The following is a 23,183-nucleotide window of genomic DNA, read 5'->3' as shown; positions in this document are numbered from 1 at the left end:
AACAGGTAAAAGATGGCCGACTCATAAAGCAGATTTGGTGACGCTTCAGTTCCCCAAAATAAAAAAAAGCAGCGTTAGCTCCATGTGGCTACGTGTAGCTAACGCTGAGCCGCTGCAGTTTCTTGCTGCTATAGACGAGTAAACAAATAACAACGACGAGCAAAAGAGAGGGCGAAGTGGTCCATCTTTAAAAAGACCAATGTGAAAAATGTAAATTATGAATGATGTAAAATATGCATTCTTAATGTTTTTGGCTTGGCCGGAGGGTCATGAAGTAGTTTCTGCACGCGGGACACAAGGTCAATCGTGTGTGTGTGTGTGTGTGTGTGTGTGTGTGTGTGTGTGTGTGTGTGTGTGTGTGTGTGTGTGTGTGTGTGTGTGTGTGTGTGTGTGTGTGTGTGTGCGTGCGTGCGTGCGTGCGTGCGTGCGTGTGTGTGTGCAGGTCCACAGACTAACCTCTCTCTCTCTCTTTTTGAGTATGTTGTATTAAACGTGAAATGTCCTCGTAGGAAAGACATTTCCTTGAAAAACAATCTACCATTCTGCACGTTGGTTAATTTAAAATATTTAAATGTTATGTGTCCTCAGAGTAGTGTTGCCGTACTCCTCATCTTTTACGTTTTTCCTCTTTGGAGTCTCAAATCAACATTTCAAACCCGTTTTCTATTAACACTCTGGGGTCTGTGGTCATTTTCTCGATTTTACATAATTTTTAAATTTCCCTTTTTAAAGTCACTTGCATATGATACATACATATGTAGTATATCAACAATTACAGAACAATCTCAGCTCTCTACATAACGAGGCACCATTGTCCCAAGACACAAGTGTAAAGAGAAAATGTGACTATAGCTGAAAAATTGAATCTTGATTTTGGAAATTTTCCATATTTGTTGTGAAAACATAACTTTACTCATGTGGTATATCGGTTTTGGTGATGGAAATTGGTTTACCAAAGGTCTTAGGTTCACAAAAGCAGTGGAATATATGAACAAAATGGTAGACACATGTAAATAAATGTCTAAAACCAAATGTATCAGTCAGTATGAGTCAGTATGAGTTCACTGAAAGAAAGTAATGATTACACACCGACACATAAGGAAGATCCAACACTGACTATGCTCAAGACACAGAGCTAGCTACGTGCTAACATTGCTAAAGCTAACAGATCCAGCTATGCTCAGGCCATGAGCTTAAAATACACAGTTACAGCCTTACAAACACGTAACTGAGATCCAACACTACTAGTCGTACTACGTTCACTGTAAGAACGTTAACGGTGATCGAGACAACAGTTGATTACCCACCGTTCATAGCTGTCGTCAGCTATCTCCGTTAGCTCTTGTTAGCTAGCTCCGTGTTCGCAGCAGCTAATGTGACGTAAACACGACTGTAGTAACGATTAACGGAGGTCCAACACTACTGGTCGTACTAAGTTCACTGTAAGAACGTTAACGGTGATAGAGACAACAGTTGAGTATGCACCGTTCAGTCGTAGACACGTAAGAGACATCCAACACGATGCTATCTAATGACGTGCTAACGCTAGCTATCGTCAACAAACACACGTTAGTTACGGTCTTACAAACACATAATGGAGGTCCAACACGACTAGTCGTACTAAGTTCACTGTAAGAAAGTTAACGGTGATAGGGGCAACAATTGATTACTCACGTTCAGTCTCACAGAAACGCTGTAGCCAGCTATCTGGCCCGTTAGCTCCGGCTAGCTCCTTGTTAGCGAATCCTTCAGGCACTGGAGCTGCGCCGTCTGTCCCCTCCAATAGCTTTGCTCAGGACTCTTTGCTTGGCATCTTCTGACTCACACTGAAGCTTTGCACACGTCGTAAGACACGTCCATGTTTAGATGCTCAGACGCGGAAGTGGAAACCATATCCGCCAGATTTTAAACCATATCTCTGTGACGTATTATTGCTAAGATATAGTTTTATTAAAAACGTAAACATCTGCCCCCGCTTCGAAGCGGGCCCCGCCCCCAAAGGGTTAATGCAACAGTCATTCAATGTCCACAACACACACACACACACACTTCCTGATAGATGTGCCGTCACAGACACACACTGACACACACTGACTCACACGTTCTGCCTGCCCTTCAACAAAGGCTTTTTAATTATCTTTCATTGATTCCAGCGCTCTGTTAATCTCAATCAAAGATCCTGCTAATGGCTTGGAAACGGCAGAGCACGAGAGAGAGAGAATGGTCGACAATTTTTTTTTCTTCTTCACCTCACACAACTTGGAAAGACTTAAAGGGGAATACTAATTAAATAAATGTTGTCAGAAAAATAAGCATTTATTAATTTATTTTTAAGAAGTCTACCTATGTGTATTGTGTCCATGGATTGGTCCCACGCACACACTCCTGTCTTTCTGTGCTTCTCATGTGACTCTGAGTTCAGTGTGTGTGTGTGTGTGTGTGTGTGTGTGTGTGTGTGTGTGTGAGAAAAGTAAGCGAGTCAGGGGAGCCTCTTTGTCTCCTCCTAACCCCGTTGCCTAGCAACAACCATGCTGTGTCGCCAGAGTCAGGGGTGATGATGTCACCGGAGATCAGAGAGAAACTCATTCACCAAACACGCTCTCTCTCACACACACACACACACACACACACAGATACATATTCACTAACAAAAACACATTGAGCAATACTTTAAAAATGACTTTTATTGGAATATATAATTTAGTTCCACAGCAAACTGTGGACATATTATTAAACCGGATCTTAATTCAGAACTTTACTTGGTGACCAGTATGACCACTGCAACACACACGGCTCTCCAGGTGTTCCTGGCTGGGGGCGGAGCCGAGACACTCAGGTGTGGGGGGGCGGAGCCAAGACACCCAGGTGTGTGAGGCGTGTTGGGACAGGAGTAAAAACAGAGGGATGACGAAGAGAAGAAGAGATTCAGTGGAGAAAGAGAAGATCCGCTCTGGGTCATCGTTAGATCATTCAATGCATTCATGGAGCAGTTAGACGTCAACCATATGATATGAATAGAGGAACGATCTTAAGACCGATTTAAATAAACACACAGGTGTGAATGCAACCGAATTTTGGGCAAATGATCTATTTGATCAATTCTACTTTAAAAAGACATCAGCACATGAGTGTGATGTCACTCAGTAGTTGTCGTGGTTACAGACACGTTCTTATAATGTAGTTTTAAATGTAAATTAAATTATCAATAGTTTGTTATTATTGGTGCAGCAATGGTTAACGTTGTGGTCTTCCTCCCTCTCCCTCCAGGTGCAGACCACAGAGCGATCTGATTGGTCAGAATGTCCTGAAGGGGCGGAGCTTATCAGTCTCCTGCGGGACATGACCACGTCCAACAGGTGTGTGTGTGTGTGAAAGACAGACAGCTTGTTAATGTATGGTGAAATATTCCTTCCATCATTCTATTCTGATGCAACAAACATTTTGGATAATTCTGAAATTTACAAAATCCTATAATTTATAATTGTGTCAAAAAACTGATTTCTTTTCATGTAAAAGGCGACATCTTATTATTTTCATGCACGAGTGAACATGTCAACACTGACCCGCTCCCAGTGATGTAAAAGCACCGTGTCGGTTTAATGAGTCACAGAGATGAAGCGTGCACATTTATTTAAACAACACGTCTTTGTTGGAGTCTCTTGAGATCAATGGCAGGAAGTCGTCTGCACCGCCTCACACGTCTGAGACCGATGTAATGGAAAAGAAGATGGAACCTGAGAACTAAGATCAATAACATGTCAACACAAGAACATTTTCATTTATTCTAATGTCTTACATATGTCATGTTTATGACATACTATATTTACTTTTTTTTTAAATTATTTGTAATGACATTTTGAATAGTGTACAAACTTTTATGACATTTTATGAGATACTACATCATGACTTATATATACTGTTGCTTTTTATGACATAATTTAATAGCTTTGAATTTATGGTATTTTTATACTATACTATGATTCAAAAGAACATATCTTTAAGACATACTATATGACTTTAAGTTTAACTTTATTTTAAGACATCTTTGTGAAGAAGGTGAATAGTTGGAAAAGACAGAATGAGTTAAATTTGTTTGAACGTCCTTCACAAGTTGAATATTATGTTAATGTTATCACCTGTTCAGATAGTTACCTTCTGGGGCTTTTATTTTGAAACACTAGGCCCACCCCTCGTTTCCTGTTTGCGTACAGTGAAGGTTTGGGGCTTTTAGTTGAACTCGTCCTGAAAAGATGCAACACTTTTATTTTGAAGGGGTGGGTGATGATGAGAGTATGAGAATACTTAATAATATTTAATGTTGTATTACTAATCCTCATTATTATTATTGTGTGCTTATAAGAGCACACAGTAATGCTCTTATTTTACTTAAAATATAATTTCCACATGTTTTAAATAAGGCGTTGTCTCCTCTCAACCTGTTGTTTATATTGACGAGCTCACGCTGCATTATGAAAACAAACACAACCTTCTAATAGCGGATATTTACCCAGGATGCCGAGCGTTTCAAAGCCCGCCTGTGTTCGGTGCATCTGGAGGCTTTCATGAACACGAGGGCCGCTCTTCAAGCCGAGGGGTTTGTCGCCGTAGCGACCACGCTCCCTTTGATGTCTTGATGTATCAGACGAGCGACTTGTCGCACACAAACAGACACACACTCTGTGTGTGTGTGTGTGTGTGTGTGTGTGTGTGTGTGTGTGTGTGTGTGTGTGTGTGTGTGTGTGTGTCACACACAGACCGTCAGATCCATATAAAGGTGGATTGTTGTCCTGCTGGAGGCCTCTCTCTCTCTCTAATTCTCTCTCTCCTTCTCTGCCTCTCCTTCTCTCCCTTTCTCACCCCTTTTCTTGCCTTTGTCACCCTCTATGGCCATTTCTCCTCCCCCCCTTTATTTTTTACTTCTCTCTCCTTCCCCTCTCTGTCTCCTCTTCCTCGCTCTCTTCCTCTCTCTCTCTCTCTCTCTCTCTCTCTCTTCCTCTCCTCTTCCTCTCCCCTCTCCCTATCACTCTCTCCTCTTCCTCTCGTCCATATCTCTCTCTCCCTCCGTTCTCCCCCCTCTCTCCCTCTCTGTTCGTTTTCTTTATTTTTTACCTCTTACTTTCTTTCTCTCTCTCTCCTCTTCCTCTCTTCTGTCTTTTCTCTCTTCTCCCCTATCTCTATCTCTTCCTCTCTCTCCTTCTCTCTCCTATATATATCCCTCCCTTCTCTCTCTCTTCCTCTCTCCTCCATATTCCCCCCTCTCTCCTCTTCCTCCCTCTCATCCATATCTCTCTCCCTCCTCTCTCTCTTCCTCTCTCCCTCCTCTCTCTCTTCCTCTCTCCCTCCTCTCTCTCTTCCTCTCTCCCTCCTCTCTCTCTCTCTCTTCCTATCACTCTCTCTTCTCTCTCCTCTCCCCCCCCTCCCCCCCTCTGGCAGATGAAAGCAGAGATGAGCTCCAGCCTTTGAAGTGTGTGAGACTGGCACACTCCCACTGGTTTAGTGGTAGAAGTGGGGACGAGAGGTTTTAGGAGAAAGGGCAGGAGATGAAAGAAGTGATGAGGAGAGAGAGAAGGAGGGGGTGAAGAGAGAGAGGGGACAGAAGAAGAGTGGAGGTCTGGGATCCAAATGATGTTATTCAGCTTTTACCATGGCAACCTGAGGAATGCCTTTGCAAAATCAAGAGAGAGAGAGAGAGAATAACTAGTGTCTCTCTCTCTCTCTCTGTCTCTCTCTCTGGTGAATAACTAGTGTCTCTCTCTCTCTCTCTCTCTCTCTGGTGAATAACTAGTGTCTCTCTCTCTCTCTCTGGTGAATAACTAGTGTCTCTGTCTCTCTCTCTCTCTCTCTGGTGAATAACTAGTGTCTCTCTCTCTCTCTCTCTGGTGAATAACTAGTGTCTCTCTCTCTCTCTCTCTCTGGTGAATAACTAGTGTCTCTGTCTCTCTCTCTCTCTCTCTGGTGAATAACTAGTGTCTCTCTCTCTCTCTCTGGTGAATAACTAGTGTCTCTCTCTCTCTCTCTGGTGAATAACTAGTGTCTCTCTCTCTCTCTGGTGAATAACTAGTGTCTCTCTCTCTCTCTCTCTCTGGTGAATAACTAGTGTCTCTCTCTCTCTCTCTCTGGTGAATAACTAGTGTCTCTCTCTCTCTCTCTCTGGTGAATAACTAGTGTCTCTCTCTCTCTCTCTCTGGTGAATAACTAGTGTCTCTCTCTATCTCTCTATCTCTCTCTCTGGTGAATAACTAGTGTCTCTCTCTCTCTCTCTCTGGTGAATAACTAGTGTCTCTGTCTCTCTCTCTCTCTCTCTGGTGAATAACTAGTGTCTCTCTCTCTCTCTCTCTCTCTCTGGTGAATAACTAGTGTCTCTCTCTCTCTCTCTGGTGAATAACTAGTGTCTCTGTCTCTCTCTCTCTCTCTCTGGTGAATAACTAGTGTCTCTCTCTCTCTCTCTCTCTCTCTCTGGTGAATAACTAGTGTCTCTCTCTCTCTCTCTCTCTGGTGAATAACTAGTGTCTCTGTCTCTCTCTCTCTCTCTCTCTCTCTCTGGTGAATAACTAGTGTCTCTCTCTGTCTCTCTCTCTGGTGAATAACTAGTGTCTCTCTCTCTCTCTCTGGTGAATAACTAGTGTCTCTCTCTCTCTCTCTCTCTGGTGAATAACTAGTGTCTCTCTCTCTCTCTCTCTCTCTCTCTCTCTCTCTCTGGTGAATAACTAGTGTCTCTCTCTCTCTCTCTCTCTGGTGAATAACTAGTGTCTCTCTCTCTCTCTCTCTCTCTCTCTCTCTCTCTCTGGTGAATAACTAGTGTCTCTCTCTGTCTCTCTCTCTGGTGAATAACTAGTGTCTCTCTCTCTCTCTCTCTCTCTCTCTCTCTCTGGTGAATAACTAGTGTCTCTCTCTGTCTCTCTGGTGAATAACTAGTGTCTCTCTCTCTCTCTCTCTCTCTCTCTGGTGAATAACTAGTGTCTCTCTCTCTCTCTCTCTCTCTGGTGAATAACTAGTGTCTCTCTCTCTGGTGAATAACTAGTGTCTCTCTCTCTCTCTCTCTCTCTCTCTCTCTCTCTCTCTCTCTCTCTCTGGTGAATAACTAGTGTCTCTCTCTCTCTCTCTCTCTCTGGTGAATAACTAGTGTCTCTCTCTATCTCTCTCTCTCTCTCTCTCTCTGGTGAATAACTAGTGTCTCTCTCTCTCTCTCTCTGGTGAATAACTAGTGTCTCTCTCTCTCTCTCTCTGGTGAATAACTAGTGTCTCTCTCTCTCTCTCTCTGGTGAATAACTAGTGTCTCTCTCTCTCTCTCTCTGGTGAATAACTAGTGTCTCTCTCTATCTCTCTATCTCTCTCTCTCTCTGGTGAATAACTAGTGTCTCTCTCTATCTCTCTATCTCTCTCTATCTCTGGTGAATAACTAGTGTCTCTCTCTATCTCTCTCTCTCTCTGGTGAATAACTAGTGTCTCTCTCTCTCTCTCTCTCTCTCTCTCTCTCTCTCTCTCTGGTGAATAACTAGTGTCTCTCTCTATCTCTCTCTCTCTCTGGTGAATAACTAGTGTCTCTCTCTCTCTCTCTCTCTCTCTGGTGAATAACTAGTGTCTCTCTCTCTCTCTCTGGTGAATAACTAGTGTCTCTCTCTATCTCTCTCTCTCTCTCTCTCTCTCTGGTGAATAACTAGTGTCTCTCTCTCTCTGGTGAATAACTAGTGTCTCTCTCTCTCTCTCTCTGGTGAATAACTAGTGTCTCTCTCTCTCTCTCTCTCTCTCTCTCTCTGGTGAATAACTAGTGTCTCTCTCTCTCTGGTGAATAACTAGTGTCTCTCTCTCTCTGGTGAATAACTAGTGTCTCTCTCTCTCTCTCTCTCTCTCTCTCTCTGGTGAATAACTAGTCTCTCTCTCTCTCTGGTGAATAACTAGTGTCTCTCTCTATCTCTCTCTCTCTCTCTATCTCTGGTGAATAACTAGTGTCTCTCTCTCTCTCTCTGGTGAATAACTAGTGTGTCTCTCTCTCTCTCTCTCTCTCTCTCTCTCTCTGGTGAATAACTAGTGTCTCTCTCTATCTCTCTCTCTCTCTGGTGAATAACTAGTGTCTCTCTCTCTCTTTCTGGTGAATAACTAGTGTCTCTCTCTCTCTCTGGTGAATAACTAGTGTCTCTCTCTATCTCTCTCTGGTGAATAACTAGTGTCTCTCTCTCTCTCTCTCTCTGGTGAATAACTAGTGTCTCTCTCTCTCTCTCTCTGGTGAATAACTAGTGTCTCTCTCTCTCTCTCTCTGGTGAATAACTAGTGTCTCTCTCTCTCTCTCTCTCTGGTGAATAACTAGTGTCTCTCTCTCTCTCTCTCTGGTGAATAACTAGTGTCTCTCTCTCTCTCTCTCTCTCTCTCTCTCTGGTGAATAACTAGTGTCTCTCTCTCTCTCTGGTGAATAACTAGTGTCTCTCTCTCTCTCTGGTGAATAACTAGTGTCTCTCTCTCTCTCTCTCTCTCTCTCTCTCTGGTGAATAACTAGTGTCTCTCTCTCTCTCTGGTGAATAACTAGTGTCTCTCTCTATCTCTCTCTCTCTCTGGTGAATAACTAGTGTCTCTCTCTCTCTCTCTCTCTCTCTCTCTCTGGTGAATAACTAGTGTCTCTCTCTATCTCTCTCTCTCTCTGGTGAATAACTAGTGTCTCTCTCTCTCTCTCTCTGGTGAATAACTAGTGTCTCTCTCTCTCTCTCTGGTGAATAACTAGTGTCTCTCTCTATCTCTCTCTCTCTCTCTATCTCTGGTGAATAACTAGTGTCTCTCTCTCTCTCTCTGGTGAATAACTAGTGTCTCTCTCTCTCTCTCTCTCTCTCTCTCTCTCTCTGGTGAATAACTAGTGTCTCTCTCTATCTCTCTCTCTCTCTGGTGAATAACTAGTGTCTCTCTCTCTCTCTGGTGAATAACTAGTGTCTCTCTCTATCTCTCTCTCTCTGGTGAATAACTAGTGTCTCTCTCTCTCTCTGGTGAATAACTAGTGTCTCTCTCTCTCTCTGGTGAATAACTAGTGTCTCTCTCTCTCTCTCTCTCTCTCTCTCTCTGGTGAATAACTAGTGTCTCTCTCTCTCTCTGGTGAATAACTAGTGTCTCTCTCTCTCTCTCTATCTCTGGTGAATAACTAGTGTCTCTCTCTATCTCTCTCTCTCTCTGGTGAATAACTAGTGTCTCTCTCTCTCTCTCTCTCTCTCTCTCTCTCTGGTGAATAACTAGTGTCTCTCTCTATCTCTCTCTCTCTCTCTGGTGAATAACTAGTGTCTCTCTCTCTCTCTCTGGTGAATAACTAGTGTCTCTCTCTATCTCTGGTGAATAACTAGTGTCTCTCTCTCTCTCTCTCTGGTGAATAACTAGTGTCTCTCTCTCTCTCTCTCTCTGGTGAATAACTAGTGTCTCTCTCTCTCTCTCTCTCTCTGGTGAATAACTAGTGTCTCTCTCTCTCTCTCTCTCTCTCTCTCTCTCTGGTGAATAACTAGTGTCTCTCTCTCTCTCTGGTGAATAACTAGTGTCTCTCTCTCTCTCTCTCTATCTCTGGTGAATAACTAGTGTCTCTCTCTATCTCTCTCTCTCTCTGGTGAATAACTAGTGTCTCTCTCTCTCTCTCTCTCTCTCTCTCTCTGGTGAATAACTAGTGTCTCTCTCTATCTCTCTCTCTCTCTGGTGAATAACTAGTGTCTCTCTCTCTCTCTCTGGTGAATAACTAGTGTCTCTCTCTCTCTCTCTGGTGAATAACTAGTGTCTCTCTCTCTCTCTCTCTGGTGAATAACTAGTGTCTCTCTCTCTCTCTCTCTCTGGTGAATAACTAGTGTCTCTCTCTCTCTCTCTCTGGTGAATAACTAGTGTCTCTCTCTCTCTCTCTCTCTCTCTGGTGAATAACTAGTGTCTCTCTCTCTCTCTGGTGAATAACTAGTGTCTCTCTCTATCTCTCTCTCTGGTGAATAACTAGTGTCTCTCTCTCTCTCTGGTGAATAACTAGTGTCTCTCTCTCTCTCAGGTGTGCAGGTGATGTCGTCCCTCTGGCTGCTGAAATCCTCCAGAAGATCTCTGGAGACTGATCTTGGATCTTTTCAGAAACTCTTGACGGTTATTTTCTGCTTTTTAGAATTTCTCTTGACGAAACCTTTTTATAAATAAATCAGCTCGAGGATTGTTCTTTCAAGATGTCAGTTTGAATAAAATGTCTGGTATTGTTACTATTTAGTCTCGCGTGATCTTTATTATGTTGTTACTGATGTAAACACTTTTATTGTCAGGCATCAAACCGCCGGCCTCCGCCTCCGTACTTCCAGTCCGCCTCGTTTCTCACTGGAGTCTCTACAGGAACCACGAGGCCACGAGTTACGGTTCTGCTCGACGGCGGCGGGGACAAGAGCCCAGTTAAAGCCACTGGGTTTAAGAAACGTTTGAAATCAGACGCGGAGGCGTCCGGTGAAATGACAGTCCATTTTATTGTTTCAGAACACAGCAGGCTACACAACCAGCTCCTCCCCCCTCAGTAACAGACCAATAAGAGCCCTCCTCCTCCTAAGCCACGCCCATCCAGCCAGGTCAGCCACACCCCCTTTGGAACAGCAGACACATCAGTGTCCATTAAAGCAAGAAAATAGCTCGATATTTGGACCATGATTTCCAATTCATGTTTTTGTTTTTTTTATACAAAAGCTACACAATGTTACACTTCATCAGAATACAATTCAACTGATTAACTTTAGTGTTTGGACACCATTTAAAACGTGATCAGATTCTTTACTTGGATGGAGCATTACCACAAAAAAAAAAAAAAATTGGAAATTAAAAATAAAAGAACTCGACACTACCAGAGACTTAAAATACAAGGGACTGCAAAAACAAGATGAAGAGAAGTCAGAATGATGAAAAATATAACTAGAATCAGTTTGTACCATTATAGACTTGATGGGGGAGAAAAACAGAATAAAAAGAGGAAAACAACCAAATCAAGTAAAAATGAAAAAAGTACATAAAAAGCATTTTTTTCAAAAAATCAAATTGAGATCAAAATCTGTGTGTCGTGTCAGGAGTCATCCCGCCGCCGGGCTGAGAACAGAACAGAACCGCACTTCACTCTAGTTTGTCCCAATGGAGTTCCCGTAGACGGGAAACTCTGCTTGCTGTTGTTGAGTCGTCTTCAGGCACTTTCTGAAACCCCGCCTCCTCCTCCGTATGGGCGAATCACGACGCAGGTTCATCCAGATCACATGATACAGCTGCAGAGGAGGGAGAGGAGGCAGATGTTGGTTAAGACCACACACACAGATCACACACACATCAAACACACACAGCTTTGCAGTTAGGAGCCGTCTGAACATGCAGCAGCGCAGTGAGTACAAATACAGTCACGTCCTCGACCCACAATCCTTTGGGGTTTCGCTTACCTAGTAGAAAGTGTCGTGTAATGTCGGTCTTGGTATTTACAGGTCGGTGTCGAACCAGGCCAGTTGGTTGGAGTCTCCGGGCGGCAGCCCCTCGATCAGCTCCTGGGCGTGTCCCAGGTCCGGCAGCCCGTCCACGGGGGCGTAGTCCTGGCCCGGGTGGTGGACGCCGCCCAGGTCGTGGTCCATCATGGGCTCCATGCCCATCGAGTCCCCGACGTACCCGCCCGAGTGGAAGGAGCGGTAGCTGGGGTCTGGGGGAGCAGAGCCGCTGTTAGAAGCGTGTTAACAAACCAAGCGCTCACGCAGTAGTGCGGGGATTTAGACGCAACACACACACACCAACACACACACACACACACACACGGCAGTGAACTGGAGCGACAGCCCTGAAGGACAGGAATCCAGCAGCAGCTCTGGCGTTCGTTCTCACCTTCCTGTCTGTAGCCCAGCGGCTCTCCCTGCGCTCCGATGTCCAGACCCAGGTCTCCGGTCTGCAGAGCGACACACACACAAAGATTGTATTTACACTTTGAAGTCCACTCGCGGTGCACGAGCGTCTAGTTCAGTGTTCCGCTTGACGTCCCGTACCTCGTTCCAGGCCATGGGTTCGGTCCTGAAGAGCGAGCTGGTGAGCTCCACAGAGAGACGCTTCTTGTAGTCTTGGGGTTTGTCCTCCGACATGCGGAACAAGACGGCTGCAGCGTAGGTCGCTGAGGGAGAAGAGGCAACGTCGGTTAAGATTATCCGTGTGTGTGTGTGTGTGTGTATTTATGTATCGTGTGTGTTGAACGTACCGACTCCTTCGTTGCGGCTGTGCAGCAGCTCCGTCAGCGGCGCGGTGGCGCCCTCGGCCTCGATGGCCTCGGCCGCCTCTTTGTCCTGGGCGAGCTCACACAGGACGCCCGCCGCCACGCGCTGGATGTTCTCGATGGGAGAATACAACAGCTACGCACACACACACACACACACACACAGTATGTTCTCAGTACTCACATCATGTGAAAAGCATCCTGAAACAACCTCAATATGACACATTTAACGACATTTCTGATATGCATGACCCCTGTTCAATCCAATATGGCGTCTAAAACAGGTAAGCACATCCCATAGTAAGCATACAATGTATTTGTAATGATTGCGTCATCACGACATGTTTCTGTTTACCTGTACGAAGAGGGGAATGGTGTTGAGTCCTCTGATGACTATTCTGTTGTGGACGTCTCTGGCCAGGATGTGAAGCGCTCCTGTGCAGCCCTCCACGATCTCCTCCATGCGGACGCCCTCCTGAACACACACACACACACACACACACACACACACACACACACACACACAATGAGTCAAGCTCACATGGAAGCAGTCCTTTAACACTCGGAGGAGGAGGAGCCGCAACGATGGGAATCACCAAGTAATCTAACAGTTCTATCAGTTCTAGGTGTACAAGTACAAGAAACTCATTTCTGCATGTCACACCCTCACTTTACGTGTGTGTTTTGTTGTGTGTGTGCGTGCGTGCGCGCGGATGTGTGGATGTGTGTATTTGGATGTGTGTATTTGTTGTGTGTGTCTGGATGTGTGTATTTGTTGTGTGTGTCTGGATGTGTGTATTTGTTGTGTGTATTTTGTTGTGTATGTGTATTTTGTTGTGTCTGGATGTTTGTGTGTATTTTGTTGTGTGTGGATGGATGCGTGTGTGTATGTGTGTGTAGATGGATGCGTGTGTGTATGTACGTACATTAGTGTGTGTGCCTCAGCTCTCACCACAAACTGCTGCTGTGTCTGTGTGTGTGCGTGTGCGTGTGTGTGTGTGTGTGTGAGAGTGTGTGCGTGTGTGTGTGTGTGTGTCTCACCACAAACTGCTGCTGCGTTCCCCCCATGCTGGTGCGTCTCTGGGCATCTTGATGCGCTCGGACCAGCAGCTGCACGAGGCGAGGGATGGCGCCCTGCTCCCTCAGGGGGGCGTGGTTACCGGGGCACAGCGCCAGGTTACGGATCAGACCCACGGTCGCCTGGACACACACATTTAATAATGAATATATATATTTATATAAACTATTAGTCTCCTCTGATGAAGAACCACAGCTAAAGGCTCTGCCGGTGAGCCGCACCTTGATGAGCGGCCAGTGTGAGGGCGGGTGCAGCAGCTTGACGACCACCGGCAGGCCGTAGTGCAGCCGCACGGCATTCTGGGCCATCTCTGCGTCCTGGTGCCGGGACGTGAGGTGACGCAGGGCGCAGATAGCCGGTTCTGTGATGTCTTCTCTGTCTCCGGCCCGGAGCACCGTGCGAACCAACGCCTCGATGCCGCCGACCTGCAGAGAACGAAATGTGCGTTAAACCCGTCTTCAGAGAGGACACAAGCTCTGGTCACTGTCCTGAAACAGGAAGTAGATGCCTCACCTGGCAGACCATCATCTTGTTCTTGTAGTTGTTGCAGGTGAGGTTGGACAGGATGCCGGCAGCGCAGGTCACCACGTTGATGTCGTCGCTGCCGAGCAGCTGCACCAGCGTTCCTAGGAGTCCCTCCATCCCCTCCTGGAGAGTAACACACTGGATTTAGTGCGAAAGGACAGATTGGTACGCAGCATGGACAGTAAACAGCTACAGAAATAGACAGAAAATGAGATTTCAATGTTTGTGCGAGAGGCAGTTCTCATCACCTGTTTGGTGGCGGCGTCTGATAAGTTCCTGAGAGTCCAGAGACAGTTCTGGACCAGTCTCTGGCTGGGGTCCGTCAGGTGGAGTCCCAGAGCCTGCATGCCTCCTGGACGGGGAGATTTATACATGCATGAGAAAAATGTAACTAAAAACCACTACATGTTCTTAAATGTCTCTTAAAAGTTCCTAAATGTCACTTATAACTCACTACATGTCACTTATAACTCATTACATGTTCCTAAATGTCACTTATAAATCACTACATGTTCCTAAATGTCACTTATAAATCACTATACGTTCCTAAATGTCACTTATAACTCACTACATGTTCCTAAATGTCACTTATAACTCACTACATGTTCCTAAATGTCACTTATAACTCACTACATGTTCCTAAATGTCACTTATAACTCACTACATGTTCCTAAATGTCACTTATAACTCACTACATGTTCCTAAATGTCACTTATAAATCACTACATGTTCCTAAATGTCACTTATAACTCACTACATGTCACTTATAACTCATTACATGTTCCTAAATGTCACTTATAACTCACTATACGTTCCTAAATGTCACTTATAACTCACTACATGTCACTTATAACTCACTACATGTTCCTAAATGTCACTTATAACTCACTACATGTTCCTAAATGTCACTTATAACTCACTACATGTTCCTAAATGTCACTTATAACTCACTACATGTTCCTAAATGTCACTTATAAATCACTACATGTTCCTAAATGTCACTTGACTAAGCAGTTTGCGCCGCTGCTAACTCATTTTAAATGAACACACACTACAGGCATGAGGGTACTGAAGCTCATATTACACACAGAAGGCTGAACATACCCGCTTCAACAATGGCGGGCTTGTTACTGGAGCAGACCGACAGAACTTTGAGAACGCGGCTCGTCGTCCACAACAACTTCTCGTAGGTGTAAGTCCTCATGATGTTGACGAGGGCCTGTGGGCCTCCGCTGGCCAAGATGATCAGCTACAGGAGGAGGAGACACGCAAAGGTCAGCACGTCATCACACATGACCTCACGCAACTTGTGACACACACACACACACACACACACACACACACCTTGCTCTCCTGGTTTCCATAGGCCAGTATCTGGAGGCAGTCGGTGGTGATGGCCAAGAACTTGACGTTGGTCTTGTTGAGCAGAGCCACCATCTTCTGAAGACCCCCGGCTAAACGGACCGCCATCTTGGCTCCTTCCTGGTGCAGGAGGAGGTTGTGCAGAGTGGTGATGGCATAGAACAGGACCGAGTCCACCGGTGACCTGCAGAACAAACCAGGGCTTATTAGATTACCGTCCCACTGGGAAATATCCAAAACTACAACTGGATTGGATTAGGTTCCTCTGAGGTCCTTCCCTCTCTGCCTTTTATGAGTTAGCAGCCAGCTGCAATCTTTCATGAGTCTCTTATCGCAATTGATTGACCACTGGGTCAAAAATAAGATAGCTATGCCTATGTTCTCTAGATTGAATCTGGGTTTTGGCCATTTTGACACACTCCGCCGCTTCACTCTGCCTTCATGGCACATGGCTACACATCAAAAACTAAAAAATGGAGACCCAAGAAAAGAAAAGTCCCTTCCAACTCCCGCATACTTCCATCGTCTCCCCACGTACCCGAGCATCTTAACGAGCGCTGGGATTCCTCCGGACTTGAAGATGGCCAGCAGGCCCTCTCTGTGGTGGGACAGGTTGTGGAGCGTCCCCGCGGTGCAGCGAGCCGTCTCCACGTCGTTCGTGTTCTGCATGGTCCTGACGATGGCCGACACCATCTGGGGCGAGCGCATGATGGCGTGGCGGGAAGCTTCTTTCTTTGAGAGCTGGTGGACCATCACCGCCGCTTTGTTCACTACGACCTGGTGGGGGTCCGGCACGCGTTAGGGAACCACCGAGGCAAGGGGTCTGACTTTAAACACAACACTTCCGGGTCCTACCTGGTCCTCGTCGTTGAGTAGTTTGGTGAGCTCTGGTATCGCTCTGGTCGCCAGCTCCGCGTCGTCTTGGTAGTTGATCAGGTTGACCACGGCGTGTTTGAGCATTTGCGACGGCTCCGCCAGCCTCTGGACGTTGGTGGGGTTGGCTGCGTCGTACTGCGTGGAGGGGATCTGCATGCCCTCCTCCAGGGTCTCTGGGAACATCGCCGCACGCACCCGCTGGGCGCGCGTCATGGCGTACTGGCCGTCTATGTCTAGCGGAGAGGCAGAAGAACATGTTGTTGTACTGGGAGTCAAACCGCCATCACGGCCACAAGCGTCTTCCTCAAAAAGGCAGCGTTACCTTGTACTTGCTCCTGGGCAAAGTTCTGGTTGAAGCCCTGCTCCCACTCGTACATGACCTGGTTGTCGACGTCGTCTTCTTCCGGGTTGCCCTTCCCGCTGAGAGAGGGCGCGGTGGTGGTGGCCCCCGAGTGGATGCCTGAGTCCAGGTACGACTGCTGCTGCCAGTGACTGACGGCCGCCTTGCGGTCCGGCTCCATGGCCATGTCGAGCTCCATCAGATCAGCTGCAGCGGGGCGGAGAATTAGAAGCGTTGCATCAACACGAGGAAAAAGTCAATCAAACCAACTTTGCAGGAGCCGAGAATACGAAGAGAACAAGTCATGGATTGGTGGAAACAGTGTGGAACAAAATGAGTCATTTCAAACTCATTTTAGTTCATATCCAGCGTGATGGATGGATTTCTGACCTACTTTTCTTGCCGTTTGCTCACAGTTTCTTACTTCAATGATGTGTGATTTATCAGTAAAGACTCACCCTGGGAAGCCATGTTCCTTTCTCAAACCGCGGCCGACACAGCTTCCTGATCTGAAAACAGGAGAGAAAGCAGTCAGTCAAAGTGCCTCAGTGGCATCTAGCCGTCCATCATCCGTCCATCATCCCTCCATCATCCCTCTCTCCCTCCCTCCTGCTCGCCAGTCTTTTCCTTCCAGTCAAATACCAGCCAATTAACATCAACAGCAGAAAAAAACGCAGTTAAAATGTGTGTTTGTTGCATGTGTAAAGTACATGTTTAAAGTATACACATGTGGGACGGTATACATGAGATGCTATGTGGTGTGTATGTGGATGGGTGTGTATTTGTATAAGTGTTTGTCGGTGTAGATGTGCATGTATACTCGCTATAAGCTAAACTATTGATACTAATATGACCGTTTTGATTGCATTATGTTTATTTAAAATGTCAAGGATTGTTCTGTTGTGTTGAAAATGCTAAATAAAAAACAAACAATGTGTGTTTGTTCAGAAGAAAAATAGTCCAGACAAATAAACTTCCAGTACTTTCTATCCTCCTTCCTTCCTTCCTTCCCTCATCAGCTAAAGGCTCCCACACAAAGCCACCATTAAGTGAAGCAGCTAGAAACTATTTGGGTGGAGAGAAACGCAGCAGAAGGGAGGGAGGAAGGGCAAACGCATTCTTGGGCTGGCTTTGAAGCCAAAACCACACTCTGCAGGAAAGTAAACACCGGCTATGGCAGAGGAGAGGCGGAGCCGGGGGGAGGGGATTCATTCAGGAAAAAACAACAAGGGGAATTGAAAAAGTTGTATTTTAAACTCGCACACAAAAGATATGTTATGACGGAAACCCACAAAATTACGAGATGAAAGTGCAGAAGAGAAATCACGGCTGAGATGACACAGAAACATGTTTATTATGATTATTTCAAGACCAAGCCTGCAGGAAACTAGAGAACAAATGCTTTAAAACTGAAGGGAAATGAGCCCAACATATGCGTTCATAGGTTCCTGGAGAAAGCAGAAGACTAACAAGGCTCATCTAGAGTAAAATAACCAAGTTTAAACCACATACACAGTATGTTGTTCTACATAATCTACAGTATGAAAATATACAAGACGACATTCTTTAAAAGTACATAAAATGCCTTCAGTTACCCGACCTTCATTTGACATGAATACTGCTGTACCAGGATTTGTTTAGTACCATGCATTGAGAAAACACATTTAAAAACTACACGCAATATATACACACACACACACACATTTCTATGATAACATACAACATTGCTCCAACATCAGCATGATGTTCTTACTAAACCGAGCACGACTACAGACGTACGTCGCTCCAACCCTGACTGCAGGAACCAATATTACTAATGAAACTAACCCAAAAAAAACTACTATATTTGGACAACAAATACAAAATATTCAAATTCTGAGCAGAGCCACTTCTCGATGCAACAGAAGGGACGGCAACAACTTGGATGTAAAGATCTCGTTTGATATGTCAAGCGTGTGTGCGATCGCTCAACGATGCATTCGAGTCCGACCGATGTTGGAGGTTGTAATGGAATATAAAGATAATGCAATAAATAACATCTGCCAGGGAAATAGCCAATTACTTTTAAAATGACTTGTACTGTGCAGGAAATCCAGAGTTCTGCCAGAGACCGGGCACTAACTGTAGCCAATATGGTTATTGATATGAAAAAATCTATCTGCTGGAGACGCTACATCACAACCCTGAATGTTAGAGGTCCTGTTATGTAATCACCTTTATTATTTCAATAGACTCACTAAACCTCTGGGAACCTTTTGGCCAAGAGGTAAGCAGCACATAAGTGCATTTTGGTAAACTGATGGTGTTGTGTTAGAAGACTCACGTTAAAGAAACATCTGCCCGTTTAAAGAGGTTTGACGTTTTTGAGGGCAACTATTTATCGAAGCGGTCCTCGCTGATCTTCAGTGTCCTGCGAGGATTCCATACACTACATTTGAGGTTACGCCAACAAATGTACTCAAACACAACCCAATTGCCGTTTCTCACTTGATATCCTGCCTGAAAACGCTCCACACAAGCGATCCGAAGGAAGAATATCATTGAAGTAAAGACGATAACGCACAAAAACTGGACTAAATTAAATGAAAAGACACAATACACAGCAGCCAGGCATGTTGTGGTAAAAACACAATGCAGTGTGCCAGTGACTGTGTGGGAGTTTGTGGAGTTAAACGGCTGCCAATATGTAAATCCGCTCTTGGATAACTCTACTACGAGTTTCTTGTTGTGTTCAAACACAATCTGGAGTCGGGCCCCAAAGACTTCCAACCACAAACTCACTGTTCACACACCATCCTGCCCTGGCATAACCTCGCCCTGCCCTAATGGCTGCCATGTGTGCCACACAAAGCTGCATTCAAATCAAACATACAATCAAAGTGCACAGTGGAACCATTTCTCACTCACACTGGTGGAAAATGTGGGTCTTTATCACCGGCGCAGCATCCAAAGCCAGATGTCGGTGTGTGTTTTTTTTTTGATGGGCAAAAACCAGCAACGTCTGGTCTCCAATTGGGACACGCAAATAGCCGCCTTACCCTAAAGTCAGAGTCTCACTGTAATGAGTTTTTCTTTTTTTGCCGACGGTCAGAGCTCCTTGATATCGGGCGAGCAGCCTGTCCGCAAAAAAAAACTCTAAACGCACGGTTTCTTTGAAGCCAGATGTGAAATCCAATATGCAGAGCTGTGCCTGGTCCAGTTAAAAGCCACACAATTGAAACCAGACGCCTAATGAGTGGCACAACAGTTACCAGTCAGATGGTTGTCTTGTGCAGCGTGTGGGATGAAGCGAGGTACAGAGGGTGATGCGTGCGGCCTGGCTTTTATGGATTAATCAAAACATTTTACCTTCTAGGCACACACACACACACACACACACACACACACACACACATGCTCGCAGACACACACAGCCCTATGAAGTGTAATCACAGGCCTTCTGTCCCAGGTCAACACTCAAATGACAGGCTTACTGCTCCAGAGCTGGACGGCCGGGAATAGTGCACTTCATTCTGGGTCCCTGCCCTGAATATAGTCGTGAAAAACATGGCGTTCATATATGACAACCGGGAAGCGATGCAGCATTAAAAAAAGGTGAAACTGTAGAAGCGTTTGTTGGGAGGAGGTTCGGTTCTTGGTCTCACAGAAGAGAACAACACATTTAATCCACTGGCGCTATGCAGAGCCTGGGGAATACAACGCATAACATGTGTAAACAGAGATGGATGCAGCACAGCTAGGAGCTTGAAATCATAATAAATACAATTATGGAAAGCTTATTCCAACCATGAAGAAATGCCCTGATAGTGGAGATCCGTCTCCTACATGGTGGTTTAACCTTTGAACTCAATCAGGATCAGGCTTGACGTCAGATGACCGACAACTACCACGAGATACCACCATTCCAAACACCATAAAGACGGAAACAGTCAGATATTATGACAGCTACGCGGTCTAATATGCACGAGTTCAACCGATTATCTCGACACTTCAGAAGCTAGGAGGCAAGCGTGAAAGAAATGAGAGCCATCTGGCCTCACTAAACAGCTTCCATCAGATTAAAATAAAAGCAATATTGCAAATGCAAGAACACACTAAATAAAGCAATCAGGAAGTTTGTATTAATTCAAAGCTGGAATTCAAACACGTCTAAACTCTCCAATCATATTTGCTCTGGATGAAAGGAAAAATAAAGTCATTTTGTCAGCATATGGGATCCACAAAGGGAGTTCAGGTGAGCCTGGGGGCTTAACTACTGAAAACCGCATCAAATTACCTTTTCAAACTAAATAAATCAAGTTTATGAATCACACTTGAAAAATTGCATTTTGCCTCTTTTGGCCTGCAGGCATTTGTAGCTCCATTTTACAGCGTCTTCCTAGCATGCTGTTGCATTTAAATCAAATCAAATTAATTTGTTAGAGGGAACACGGCGTGCTTGGGTTAAAGAAAAATAATGTTTGTTTTTTTTTGCACACACATCAAAAGAGCTGAATCCATCTCAACTCCTGCAAGGTCCATTTCTTAAGTGGAGAAAAAAACAACCCAACCTAGCGAGTTCAATACATCCATATTAGTTAATGACCCAAACCAGCAGTATGATGGGCACCGGCAGAGACGGCAGCCGCCACGGGCTCCAGTGTGAGCCGTGTAATGTGCCGGGTCAGCAGCTCTGACGGCTGCCAACAACACAATGAGCTCAACGCCTGCAGCCGCTGCAGTGCTGCTGGGTCTGCGCTTCAGCTGCAGCACCATGGAGAACCACCAGAACCACCAGAACCACCAGGGCCGGGAAGCAACTCCCACATGAAGCCGACTCTTCCCTGATTCTGCTCACCAATTATCCATCTTTTCAACAAAATAAAAATGGGGGAGGTGTAATTAAAACATAGTTTTGAGAGTACAACATTTTTTTTTTTTACTAGTGACGACAAAGGTGATTTTAATCATATATGCATTTCTAATATTGCACCACTTGTCATACAAGATTGTACATTTAAAAATGTACAACACAAAAGTGGGTCATAATAAATAGAACAATGTACAGTATTGGGTAAAGGCAACACCACTGAAAAGGTTCCAGTAACATTCATACGCAGGTGATCACCTCAAACACACCACTACCGGGCCAGGCTGCAGACTACACCCACGCGCCTGTCCTAAAAAAAAGAAGTGTTAATCCACTGGTAGAAGGGTATTTTGCTGACGAGGTGATTGGTTTGTCAGTTTTTGTTTCCATTGTGTAACCTGATGAGGGGATTTAACGAACCCACAAAAAGACGCAGACAACAATTTTTTTTAAAACAAGGCAGTGATTTCTGGGGCATTAGAAATGCCCCAGAAATCACTGCCTTGTCTTTTTTGTTTAAAAAAAAACATTTGCAAACACAGCAGACTGCATTTGCTCAGTAATTGCATTAAAATAAAATAAAAACGTCTCTGCTCTCGTGTGCTTATCATTTAAAATAAACAACTTTAGTGACAGTAAATAAAAACCTGAAGCCGCTGGAAGAGACATCAACATCCTCCACACACAGCTACACATCTCACACTCTATTCAATCATTTCACATAAAAACTAAACACACACTTTTTGTTGCATCACATCGCTTGTTTTCAGAGTCGACCGGATGGAGAAACCTTAATGGTTTCCAGTTTTACGAACTTCCAGCTCAACTTTGGAGGAGAAAAATGTCTATGCCAAACACAGACGTGACTTCCACCAGCTGGTGACGGTAATTAGCCAAACGATTTTTTTTAACTACACAACAGCTAGTACACACCGTAGCTTTAACACACCCGTGTGATCGCCCCCAATATCACCCGTTTAGCTAACGATGCCGACCCGGAGAAGAAACACTCGTCTCCCGAGTGGTGCTGAGCGGCGTTAAAAGGGCTAATAGTGAAGCTAACGACCCGCAGCCATCGATAACTATTCAAACAAGCGGGAACACACACACACACACACACACACACACACACACACACACACACAGACACACCACATCTGCGGTCACTCCAGGACCCTCGATAACGACCACGAATTAAAATCCATCGGACACGTCAAGCTAGCGTTGGTTGCGGTGTACTAACGGTACCGGGTCTCGGGTTACACCGAACACCGACCCGGGTCGCTACCATGAAGTCCGTGAGCATCGTCCGGTGAGTCGGTGTCTGTGTGTGTGTCCTCACACTGCGCAGCGGCGGCGTATCCCGACATACCTGCCGGGCTCGCTAGCTGCGGCAGCGGCGGCAGCGGCAGCATCCCAACCGCCGGCCCGCGCGCCCGGCGAGAAAAGACGGAGAAACCCGAGTACAGCCGGTAGTTTGAATGGTGAAGCCTACCCTTGTCAACACAGCAAGTCCGTCTCCTCGGGGTCCTGGAGAGTTAAAACACCTCTTAGGAGTGGAAAAAGAAAGCGGAGGATAACGTGAAGGCGAGCGTCAGCGGGGAGCCCTCGTCCACTCCCTCCGCAGTCAGTCAATAATGACTTGGCCGGAACAGCAGAGACTGGGAAATGTAAGATGGCGGCGCGTTTATATAGGCCGGATAACACATCCAGCGGTTACGTATCCTTCCGTGCGCACGAGTAAAGTAGAAACCAACAAATATGATTAACCTTTGATTTATGGTGACTCTCACGCGTCACCGCGTATACATTACCCGTTACAATAACTACATCTCTTTGTTGTGAGTTTTAAAATGATTTATTGAAAGACGAAAGCCAAAATCCACGAATACACCACGAGTATGAATACACAATTGAAGGAAGTTCCGGCAGACTACAAATAGGAAATCCGATT

General features: G+C 45.3%; 2 protein-coding genes across 3 annotated transcripts in view; one reads left to right on the top strand and one right to left on the bottom strand.

Moving 5' to 3' along the window:
* The window catches only part of ulk4 (unc-51 like kinase 4), a gene marked incomplete at both ends in the record, with an annotated part of 77,729 nt that extends 67,677 nt beyond the window's left edge, over positions 1 to 10,052 (top strand). The window contains 2 exons of the mRNA XM_079227378.1: positions 3,268 to 3,356; positions 9,992 to 10,052. Of these exons, the coding sequence (XP_079083504.1) occupies positions 3,268 to 3,356; positions 9,992 to 10,052 (150 nt within the window). The remainder of the gene's footprint in view (positions 1 to 3,267; positions 3,357 to 9,991) is intronic.
* Positions 10,053 to 10,229: 177 nt separating this feature from the next.
* On the bottom strand, positions 10,230 to 22,837 carry ctnnb1 (catenin (cadherin-associated protein), beta 1). 2 transcript variants are annotated; one of them, XM_079227754.1, is made up of 17 exons: positions 22,725 to 22,837; positions 16,839 to 16,889; positions 16,363 to 16,587; positions 16,020 to 16,273; positions 15,703 to 15,941; positions 15,147 to 15,348; positions 14,907 to 15,051; positions 14,051 to 14,154; positions 13,791 to 13,940; positions 13,499 to 13,702; positions 13,241 to 13,399; positions 12,555 to 12,674; positions 12,185 to 12,335; positions 11,979 to 12,100; positions 11,821 to 11,881; positions 11,391 to 11,641; positions 10,230 to 11,222 (listed from the first exon to the last, which is right to left on the bottom strand). In XM_079227754.1, the coding sequence occupies exons 2-16, from the start codon at positions 16,849 to 16,851 to the stop codon at positions 11,427 to 11,429; spliced, it is 2,364 nt and encodes a 787-aa protein (XP_079083880.1). In that variant the 5' UTR covers positions 16,852 to 16,889; positions 22,725 to 22,837; the 3' UTR covers positions 10,230 to 11,222; positions 11,391 to 11,426. The 2 variants fall into 2 exon arrangements, with proteins under 2 accessions (XP_079083880.1, XP_079083881.1); XM_079227755.1 differs by having other exon boundaries at positions 13,791 to 13,925.
* Positions 22,838 to 23,183: the final 346 nt, after the last annotated feature.

Source organism: Taurulus bubalis (assembly GCF_910589615.1).
Source record: "Taurulus bubalis genome assembly, chromosome: 12".
In the NCBI taxonomy this organism is placed as follows: Eukaryota; Metazoa; Chordata; class Actinopteri; order Perciformes; family Cottidae; genus Taurulus; species Taurulus bubalis.
Note: the sequence above shows the minus strand (reverse complement) of the source record. Positions and strands in the feature narration are given on the sequence as shown.

Bases quoted from the DNA above. Each gene is read 5' to 3' on its own strand.
- ctnnb1 (XM_079227754.1), bottom strand. The intron at 15,942-16,019 runs GTAGGACCCGGA...GACCCCCACCAG, and splicing joins TACTCAACGACGAGGACCAG to GTCGTAGTGAACAAAGCGGC. The intron at 13,941-14,050 runs GTGATGAGAACT...CACTAAATCCAG, and splicing joins CAGACGCCGCCACCAAACAG to TGTGTTACTCTCCAGGAGGG.